This window comes from Gigantopelta aegis, chromosome 13 (assembly GCF_016097555.1).
Source record: "Gigantopelta aegis isolate Gae_Host chromosome 13, Gae_host_genome, whole genome shotgun sequence".
Classification (NCBI taxonomy): domain Eukaryota; kingdom Metazoa; phylum Mollusca; class Gastropoda; order Neomphalida; family Peltospiridae; genus Gigantopelta; species Gigantopelta aegis.
This window is the reverse complement of record NC_054711.1, coordinates 10,722,819-10,734,679: the sequence shown is the minus strand read 5'-3', so window position 1 is coordinate 10,734,679 and position 11,861 is coordinate 10,722,819. Positions and strand designations below refer to the sequence as shown.

At 36.1% G+C, this 11,861-nt stretch overlaps 1 protein-coding gene across 1 annotated transcript; it reads left to right on the top strand.

The window, feature by feature from the left end:
* The first annotated feature begins 1,168 nt into the window (after positions 1-1,168).
* LOC121387116 (multiple epidermal growth factor-like domains protein 11) lies at positions 1,169-10,569 on the top strand. Its single transcript, XM_041518140.1, has 6 exons — positions 1,169-1,277; positions 1,812-1,955; positions 3,581-3,727; positions 4,760-4,903; positions 9,121-9,264; positions 10,167-10,569. The coding sequence occupies exons 1-6, from the start codon at positions 1,169-1,171 to the stop codon at positions 10,418-10,420; spliced, it is 942 nt and encodes a 313-aa protein (XP_041374074.1). The 3' UTR covers positions 10,421-10,569.
* The last annotated feature ends 1,292 nt before the right edge of the window (positions 10,570-11,861 follow it).

Here is an 11,861-nt window from a genome sequence, read left to right as displayed (position 1 = left end):
TGTGAAAATGCTGCGAGAAAACGTGTCTGGCGAAACAGTGTTCCTTTTAAAGTATAGTTTCCTACTGCATGTTTATCGATATCTTTACCAGTTCATAATATTGCAATACATGACATGTTATATCCAACATAACCTCAGACTGTAACTCATCAGACGTAATTAGTGAGTTGCAGCCCCATAATTCTATTAGATTTTGTTCCTGTGCACTGAATAGTCATGTATGTTCTGCCGCACGCAGTTGTGAGGCATCAGTTGATGAAAACCAGTGCTCTAACCCACTGACCATATAGAGGTACTGACACAGCAGACTGTAGATAATGAAAGTGATTAAACTGAAGCTATACTTCTCACTGAGTAGATGCAATTTTCACTACAAGAGTTGGCTACATTATGCTGAGCAAATTATATAATAGTTGGTCATACATACATTTCGCATACTTTGGTCATATACTTGTCATACTTTGATCAGTACTGAAATTTTTTTTCATTCTAAATATTTCTGTATTTTTCAGTATCTAACAATTTGAGATTTTGAGTCAAGAAGATAATTATATCATGCTTAAACTTTAATTTTGATCTGGTACGCACATTTGTTGCTCGAAGACGTTCTTTTGGGTATCATTTTTCTTATGTAATGACAATAAAACAAATACATACAGTAAATTTAGTTTATATGGTCATTTAGCCTACAATAAAAGGCATCTAAGTCTTAAACATTTAAAACATTAATAATTAGACCTGTTGTCTGCATATGTTTTTGGAATTTCGCATTTTTACTTTTTCGCATTTTCCATGTCATAAATAGTCCAGAGTGTCCAGACGGTCTATATGGGAAAGTCTGTTAAAAATCGTGTGTGATCCGGCATATTGTGTTTGAAATATGAAGGTGTAACCTGTTAATATGAGTAATATATTTAAGTAATTCCATCTAAATTGGATATAAATATAATGAGGCTGGTCCTATTTTCAACTGTTTATATATATATATTATATATATATATATATATATATATATATATATATATATATATATATATATATATATATATATATATATATATATATATATGTATGTATCAGGTGAATTAAAGTGTTTAATTAAAACGCTTTCGTTCTCATAAATATTTCAGAGTGCCCTGACGGTCTATATGGGACATTCTGTGGAAACATGTGTATGAACCGGAAATGTATGGATAGTTCCGGTTCCTGTGACCACATGACTGGGGAGTGTGTTAGTGGATGCAAACGAGGATATCAGTCTGTGGATTGTACCGAGCGTATGTAGTTTGTTTTGATTTACCTTCTCATTCCGAGTTTATATTAAAAGTTAACATCACAGTCAATGTTCAACAAATGTTTGAGAAAGTAACTGGCCCTCACAGAAGCATTCGCTTGTGTCCTGTGTATAATAATAATACAGTTCATAATGTTCACTCGACCAAAATTTCATTAGCTGTGATAAGGTCTAGTGGATTTGTCGAACCCCGCCACAGTCCCATATCACTGTCGCATATAAGACATATATGTTTGTTGTTAAAGTTGTTAGTATGTTATCATGTTTCTGAGAATGATGCTAATAGACAATGAAAGTGTTCAGTTTAATCCGTAGCTAGATATAATAAAGACACTGATTTCCATCATCACACATTTTTATTACAGGAGAATCTGCTCAAACCACTTGTCTTGGGGTATAACCTTTTGGTATAGTCACTAAGATAATAGCTAATTAACAGGTTTACTGAACTTGTATACTTCACATATAGTACTTTTCTATATGCTAATACATGAAAGCTGTGTTTTTGTGTTATCAGCTTGTTCTGTTGGAACATATGGCTACAACTGCAACGCGTCATGTGATTATCGACACGGCAGTGGTAATCAAGACTGTGACAAATTCTTTGGGACCTGTACTCAGGGATGTCTGAGTGGCTGGGAATTGCCAAACTGCGAAGTTGGTATGTTTCTATCACGTTCTATATTAACTGTGCTAACATAGCTGCTCAGACATGTTTATAATTTCATTCAGTATATTATCACTGATTGAGCAGTAATTGCAATATCAAAATATATTTCATAAGCAGACTCATAGATATATAATTTTGGTTTCCATAATATCTATTAAATTTAAATATATGACATGATATTGAAATAACTGGGTTACTTCGTTGTATGGCTTGTTTAGATATGACAGATATCACGAAGCAAAAATATACACATGGTGTGTTAGGCCCAACACTATATCATTACTGGTCTCTGGTCAGAGCATGCGTTGATTTTGACCTTGCACGTTTTTTTCCCTTAAATATTTCCCACAGTAGCTAAAACAGCGCCCTTTAATGCTGCGCCACCTCAAATAATAATAGTTTATGTATGGTTATTTGGTGACAAAGTCGAAGTAATAAAAGTTGCCTTTGTTATATAAAAGATGAGCAGGAAAACATTTAGTGTATCAAGGGAAATAAAACGCCAATATAGCCAATGTGGAGGGTTCAAGGCAGATGAGGACATATATATATATATATATCGTGATCGATTTGGCGGTGGTTGTCTGATGGTATGGGGGGCAATCAACTGTGATTACAGCCCAGCATTATGTTGACGTTATTCTAAGACCAGTTCTCCAGCCACTTTTGTGCCGTCACCGAAGACCAGGAGGTCCCCTTCTGTTTCAACAGGACAATGCCCGTCCACATAATGCAAGAATTACCCAAGCATTCCTGCAACAAGCCGGTATCACCGTTATGTACTGGCCCGCCGTTTCAACGGATCTGAACCCAATTGAACACATGAGGGATGAGTTAGGACGTCGTGTACGTCACCGCCAGCCACCACCGCGTAACGTCGCTGAGCTTGTACAGGCGTTGCAGGAGGAGTGGAGGAACATTCCTGTGGCTTATTTGACATGTTTGTGCCAATCCTTTCCCTGTCGCCAATGGTGGACACACCAACTACTGACCTTGATATGGGGGGGGGGGGGGGGGGGGTTGAACGTTTCGATTACGAATGCAACTCGATTACTGATGATAACTGACCATGTTTCCATGTGAATGTATGTCATGAATACCAGTCATTAATGTCATATTACATTATCCATCAAATTCATTAATAGCTTGTCGTTATTTGCAATGAAAAGTTGTTTTTGCGTTTTCATTGTGAGTCAGTATATATATAATCATCTCTGCGTCAATTCTGGAATATTGGTCAAACCAGAGACCGATTTTTGTCTTAGCTTCCTCCATGTCTTAGCTTCCTCTTCTTATATAAAAACCCTGAGCAAATCTATTATGTGTATAGACGATTCCATTACGCAGTTACTTGTATAAATGTACACATGCTCAATATATGCTCAGATGATGTTCTCGCACATGGATGTTCGTGCCTGCATATGTGTATTTGTGTTCTTATGAATAATATGTGTTATATATGTATTATATGTACAACTGTGATTCAGGGTCTAAACGTGACTGCTGTTTGTAAGCTAGCACAATACAACAATACCTTGATTGAGGATAATTGTATCTGAAAGAAATTCCTTGAACGTGTGGTACGACCATTACTATTTACCATGTGTTTATTACAGAATGCTTTGATGGCACGTATGGACCTGAATGTAGATTCATCTGTAGTGAAAGACACTGCAAAGGAGACAGTACGTCATGTGATACACAAACTGGAACTTGTCTTAATGATTGTCAGTCCGGATTGAAGACAACAAGTTGTATCGTAGGTCAGTTAAATACAAATTAGTTATATACAATATTGCATTTGTTACAGTGAATTATTTTATTTGTTTGTTGTAAATAGGCAATCATATTTGTAAATATTTATTACTATAACAGACAGAATTGATACATTTGTTGTTGGTCTCTTCAGAAATAATACAACATAGCCAATATTAATTTATGCTTACAGCTGACGAAACACTACACACACACACACACACACACACACACACACACACACACACACACACACACACACACACACACACACACACACACACACACACATATATATATATATATATATATATATATATATACACACATATATACACACATACATGTATGTATATATGTTTCAAGAAAACAAAAACAACAAAAACAAAAACAAAAAGCAGAACAACAACAACAACTAAAACATTCCACCCCCCCCCCCCCAAAATAAAATAAAATAATAATAATGATAATAATAACCCCCGCAAAAACCCCCAAAACTAAACAACAAAAACAACAACCCCACTCCCCACAAAAAAAACCCCCAAACATAACAACCCAACAACAAGAACCAAAAATAACCCCAAACAAAACAAAAAGAAGAAGAAGAAACAACAAATCTGAATGATAAAACTGTAATACGTGAACAGGGCCGTATCTCTGGACAATGCAAAGTCGAATGGATACTTGGCAAAATAGTGGTTGACTCCATGAATCTGTATCTAGTACCTCATTTACAGGAGGGCAGCCACTCCCGAGAAAATAATTACGTCCGTAAATAAGTTTTTGTTGAAAATAAAAACGTTTGCATTTTATTTTAAAAAGCGTAAGAAATACAATACTATATTCGTCCTTTAGATATCACTTATCTTACAAATCTGTTTAAACATGTATCAAACTCGCTTTTGCTAGTTGAGATACGTTTTAAAACAACTCGTAATATAATTGATATATAGCGGCCATTCGTGTAGTATTCCATACATAATTCTGGTTAAGTGAATGTGGGAGATTACTGTTGTACATTTTCCTCTTGGTTTGTTCAGCATGTGACACTGGTACATACGGCCCAGACTGTCAGTTATCCTGCTCACAGAGACATTGTCAGGACGACGCTGCCAGTTGTGACCATGTTACTGGTTCCTGTGGAGGACCATGCAAGGACGATTGGAAGGAAATAGACTGTACAGGTATGTATTCCGTACTTCAATATTGTAATGCAATTAACAAATATCTAAAAAAACAGCTCCATTTAAAATATTGTATTACACAGTGTGGAAAAGATATTTAGACACAGTCGTGATAGTGTTAGACATTTTTTTATAATTTAGCAAAGTATACCCGTAAAGACGAATGCACATAGAATTATAACTTGTAACATGTTGAATGCAATAAGTGAAATGCTTACATGTTTTAGCTCCGCTATCACGTTCATCAGAGGAGCTTTTCTAATATCGATGTGTCTGGTGTCTGTGTCTGTCAACCAACCTTTTCCTTTGTAAGCTATATCTGAAACTTGGTACAATGATTCTCTTGTTGTATGACTGAATTGACATATTTTTTTTTTATTGATAATGCATGTCCGGTCATCTGACCTTGTCAACATTGGGTTCAATTTTGGAGAAAGTTCATATATTATTTTACCATAGTTCGACTTCTGATATATTTACAGACGTTTACAGACGTCATACTACTATTTGTTGGACATATTTTGTCATGGCTGTTTCTGAAGACGTAGTCTCTAAACTACATATCCACGAATGTGACGCAGGGGCAAGGCCATATAGACATTGGTTAAAGGTTTTCTAATTTCATTTAATTTTGAATTATTTAATTGATGACTTCCAAAATAAGCCCAGGACAAGGTTACATTTCATTCAATATTTCTAATTACCTTTTTCTCTTGAATTCTTTAATACATTGCTTTTATATTTGGTATGAGTGTTCTCCAGGTGAGCCTGATATCTGCAACAGCACCATGATATCAAGTCCATTTGGGAATTTGTTAAAGTTTGTATATGTGTTCACCATTTGGAACTATTAAAGGCTTCTTCGATAGCTTTTTAAGTTACGATTGTTTCCAAGGATCGCTTTTGCTATTGGTATGAATAATCAGTAAGCGAGTCTTTCACAACTGTATTTATTCCAATGAGCTCTATACGGTGCTAGTTTCGATTTAGTAAACCAGTCTGGTTTAATTGTATTGTGATGTATACTTTGTATTCCCAACGACAGGTACAAAGGTTACGGTCATTTAGAACTTTGTTAACATTTCATTCAATATTCCTAATTACCTTTATCTCTTGAATTTAACTTTGAATTATTTAATTGATGACTTTTAAAATAATCTCAGCACAAGGTTATGGTCATTTAGAACTTTGTTAACATTTCGTTCTATATTTCTAATTAACTTTATCTCTTGAATTCTTTAATAAATGGCTTTCATATTTGGTATGAGTGTTCTCCAGGTGAGCTTGTCATCTGCATCCCCATCCATGATATCAAGTCCATTTGGGACTTTGTTGAAGTTTTTGAAATGTACTCCAAAATATTTTAACCAATTGATTTTGTATTTTGTATATTTGTTCACCAGATGTGCCTTTCAGTAGGGCACCTTCAATACAATAACCATGGTGACAAGACAAGGTCAAAGCCATTTGGAATTATTAAAGGCTTCTTCGATAGCTTTTTAAGTTATGATTGTTTCCAAGGATCACTTTTGTTATTGGTATGAATAATCAGTAAGCGAGTCTTTCACAACTGTATTTATTCCAGTGATCTCTATCCGGTGCTAGTCTTGGTTTAGTAGACTAGTCTGATTTAATTGTATTGTGATGTATACTTTGTATTCCCAACGACAGGTACAAAGTATCCCGTGCAAAGCCAGAACTTAGTAACTCATTTTTTTAAAATCAAAATTGAGTTGATATTATTTTTGGAGATACTAGGTATATGACGTTCCTTCAGTGTATTGTGTACGGCAATATTTTCCTTCATTACGAAGTTATTGCCATGGCAAAACCTAGCAACTTCACCATTGTTCTAGGATGCCACAGTAAAACCTAGTATCTCAACCAACCAATCAGATGCCAGCTTTGAAGCCCAACCAAGATGGCTGCGCCCATGAAAGTGATAACATTTCAGTAAATAAATCGTTTACCAGTGTCTTTATTACTGGATAATCACAATAAAGTATGGCCTGGACAAGTAGAGGAAAGCAATTATTGGTCATGACCCTGAAAAACGTTAGGTGACTAAGCAAATACTATGACATGTAGGAGAAAATGACCAAATCAACTCAGTTTATTGCAGTGTTGCTTCGATTTTCGGGTGGCACACTAAACACTAGACCCCATCTCTGACCATTCTAATAGCGTTTTAGTATATAAACAATTAATAATCACTCTAGGAAGGCTTAGCGAGGCCTATTCGATAGTTTGGCGGATTGGGATTGGTTTTAAAACATCATTTTTGGTGAAAAATACCTGTCCAAAATAAGAAATAAGAACTGGACATTATACACAGCTGTCGCACAATGTGTGAATACAGTTTGGGGCCCTCAGCAAGTGGTTATCAAATACCTACAACAGGCGCACACTTACATGAAGGATCTATTGGGAAAAAATGAAAAAGGCTGAGAATATATTTACCTTTGGCGACTTCGTGGAGCTATGCCAAACATCCTCCAAGACAATAACGCCCATTCTTTTGGAGCACATGAATTCAGTGGGGAACAACGCACACGTAGCGGGAAGAAGACAAAGATGCCGCTGTTGGAAAAGGTATGTGAGGTCAAATTCTCCAAGGGTAGGCATACAATGATGTACAAGGAGGACTTCGATGGCCCATACACAGAAGTTGACTTCCTGAAGGCGAGGTTTGATGTGACAGGTCAATTTCCATCCAAAAGGGCAGAACCACGTGGCATTCCCAAATTCAAGAAGACAGGAAGACTCAATTTGTTATGTGTTGCCCTCGCCGCAAAGAAACTCATCTAGTTGGACATACCCGAGAGAGACGTCAGTGACCTGGCAAATTCCATACGCTAAAATAGCAATTAATTGACCTCACAAACTAGTCCGGGCAGAGGCATGTTTTTGTCTGTGGGGTTTATAAACCACTTGACCACTTTTCAACTATTGTAGATTTCAAAACTGTTACTATTACATGCATTGTTCATTGATTCTGTAGTAAGAAAGTATGGCCTAGTAAGAAAGTTAAACATTAAATCATGATTGAGTATTGGTGAGAATTGTGAACCTTAGTGGATATATATTAAGCAGTAAGTACATCTCCATGAATAGAATAGATTTTAATATTCACAAATGATGTTTTCTTTGGTTTTCTCAAAACAAGCAAAAAGTGAGTTACACGGTTCTGGCTTTGCACGGGAGAAGTGTTACTCCTACCTTTCACTATCAGTGCACCAGCTTGTGGCTGGAAGCAATCACGACTAAAACATCATCCCCACTCTGCCTTGAGCAGTGATAAGATTTTGATTTTGAATACATAATGCAGGATTTTGAATAACTGTTATATAATATTGAAATAGCCTTTATTGGAAATGAATGGCGGGATTTAGCTCAGTCGGTTTAGTGCTCGCTTGAGGGGCTTGTGTTGTAGGACTGAACACCTCGGTGGGTCCATTCAGTAAATTGTGTTTTTTTCCGTTCCAACCGGTGAACCACAACTTGACAAAGGTAGTGCTATGTGCTTTCCTGTCTGTGGTGAAGCGCATATACAAGATCCCTCGCTGCATTAGACAAAATGTAGCGGGTTTCCTCTGATGACTACGAGTCATAATTACCCAATGTTTGACATCCAATAGCCGAGGGGCGGAATCTAGCGCAGTGGTAAAGCGCTCGCTTGATGTGCAGTCGTTCTGGGATCGGTCCCTGTCGTTAGGCCCATGGGGCTATTTCTCGTTCCAGCCAGTGCACCACGACTGGCATATCAAAGACCGTGGTGTGTACTACCCTGTCTATGGGATTGTGTATATAAAAGGTCCCTTGCTGCTAATCGAAAATAGTAGCCCATGAAGTGGCGACAGCGGGTTTCCTCTCAATATCTGTGTGGTCCTTAACTATATGTCTGACGTCATATAACCGTAAATAAAATGTATTGAGTGTGTCATTAAATAAAACTTTTTTTTCCCAATAACCTATGATTAATTAATCAATGTGCTCTAGTGGTGTCGTTAAACCAAACAAGCTTTATTTAAAATGAAAACTTATGTAATGACTTCTCCAGATATTAGACAACTTGAAATACTACGTTGTTTGGTTTGAACTTTAATTTATTATAAAGTTAACCTTTACTGTAGTTAATACACTACACAAATAACGTGGAGAGTGTAAGCTATAACACTTTACAAAAATTAATCTGGGTTATACAATTACATTCACAGGATGTACAGGGGCATATGGCCCAGGATGCAATTCGCCATGCAGCGCCAGACACTGTGAAGCTGATGACGCGCCATGTGATCACGTGACTGGATCATGTAATGGACCATGTAGTGCTGGTTGGCAAGGAGATACGTGTACTGACAGTAAGTATTTAACCATATTCTGGTAGTTTTGTCTGAACTGATTGAACCTTAACTCAGAGAAGTGTAACATTTAAATAACTAATAGACAATTTTAACTTAATTTCTCTTCATTCAAAAATATTCATTTATATGCATTTCTCCCAGTTTCTGGTGCTGTTGTAGGAACGTCTTATCAGTTTCGTTACAGAAAAACCTCATTGTACATATATTTGCTAAACCGATAACGAAATAACACAAACGTTCAAATGATCTAGTGCTCAAAGCACAGTTAACCATTTCCTACTCCAGTGTACTATCATATTTTTCCTCATGTGGTTAGGGAAGGGTTAATACTCATCAAATGGTATCAACATGGATTGCACAGTAACTACCTCATAAATAAACATAACAACAGACAAACGTAATGCTTTTGGTATGACAACAAATAGAGACAAATCTGCATTCTTGAGAATTTGAGCATAGCCGGGGTAGAGAGTGTTAATATCTGAAACAGCCCAAGAGTTGGGAATGATCTCCGTTTAAAGGGCTACCACTAGACTATATAAAGCAACACAGAAATAACCTTACCAGGCGAATCGAGGTTCAACCGAAAATTGGCCTGTGTCTACTGGACTAATAATAAGCGTCCACTAATTACTGACGGGTGTCTATAAAAGATAAAAATTAACACATCCCGTAAACATAGAATGTTCATTATAAAGTGTGCTATTTGAAATACGTACAATGTGTTGTAGAATATGACATTGCTAAATACAGAGATAATGGATATGTTTTAGAATGTGACACTGGTAAATACGATGATAACTAATCTGTTGTAGAATGTAACACACGTACATACAGAGATAACAAACATGTTTTAGAATGTGTCACTGGTACATACGGAGATAACTAATCTGTTTTAGAATGTGACACTGGTAAATACGGTGATAACTGTGCCATGTACTGTGCCGCCAGAAACTGCAGAGACAGTGATGTCTGTCCTATTGAAGACGGGCAATGTGTAAGTGGATGCATCTCTGGATTTCATAGAGTGGACTGCGTGCGAGGTAAGAATATTATCAGTGATCAGAGAATGAATGGATACATCTTCAACAACACCCCAACACGAAAACACACATCGGCTATTGGGTATCAAACAGGTTTACGAATAGGATAAAATTAGATATAAAACATACAATTATGTGCAAAAAAATTAAATAATAAAAACATTGGGAGAAAGCACAATATAATACCATACAAATATCAAGGTAAGTATATTTTAGAACTTTTATCGAGTTGTAAAAGAAATGAATCTGAGAAATGCAAGTTTAAACGACACAACTACACTATTTCTTCAATTGTTATTTCTATTATGTCTGTCCGATATTGCAACTGTAATGAAATATTGCCTATTATAATAACATGTTGTAGTATCCTGAACACATGTTATATATATATATATATATATATATATATATATATATATATATATATATATATATATATATGCAGACTAGTTTGTTTTATTTAACCATATAAGACACGTCCGTCGTTCGGAATATTAAAATGTTAACAAATATCAATTAAATCACAACTCAGCATCATCTGCAGCGTACATTGCTTTACAGTAGACAATTCCATTTATATATTTCTACCATTTTCGTGACAAACACACACAGAGAGAGAGAGATAGAGAGAGAGAGAGAGAGAGAGAGAGAGAGAGAGAGAGAGAGAGAGAGAGAGAGAGAGAGAGAGAGAGAGAGAGAGAGAGAGAGAGAGAGAGAGTGTGTGTGTGTGTGTGTGTATGTTATTTCGCATCATTCAGTTGATAAGAGATCGCGATATTTCAGCCAATGAATAACAATCCCCAAAACACTAACTGCATTACTGCAGATCTCGAGCTATTTACTGCATCAAGGATACAACATTTTGTAATTTTTATAAAAGATAGCGGCAGAAACTGCAACGCTAAATGTAGTTACTGCAGATAGCGTTGTTACTGCAGATCGCTGTCGCTCAGTTCCCTTTTGAGGCAAACGGGTTTTACATCTAGCGTGTGACGGTAAGAATAAAAGTTGCTTTAAACGGGCACTGTATAACTGGTTAATACAAGCAGTTGTTGCATGATACAATTGGATAACCTGGGATATATTTGTTTTACAGCCCAAGCTGTCACTTCCAACAGTGATTCCGCCACCATTGCTGTTTCCGTTGTGGCGTGTGTTCTCTTTGTACTGTTGGTTATAGTGACGAGTGTTTCCATCTGGCAAGTAGATAATAATTTTATGTTTATGTTTATTTTTGTTTTGTTTGGGTTTTTTTTGTGAGAGAAATGTTCTTAATTTTTTAATGTATTTTATATTTCATAATTCATTGTACAATATACCTGACATTATCTATCTATCTATCTATCTATCTATCTATATACACATGGCTATTTATAAATTAATTTAATGCCAAATCCAATAGCCCTGAGACCCAAAGGTAACCGACATGTTAATGCACAGTTTGAAATTTAATTGCATCTCCATATTGATAAGTACTAGCGGCTGTTTTAATGGATATGCAATGAATATTTTCAACTGTTTATGCAGAGTGTATTACACATTACAACATTA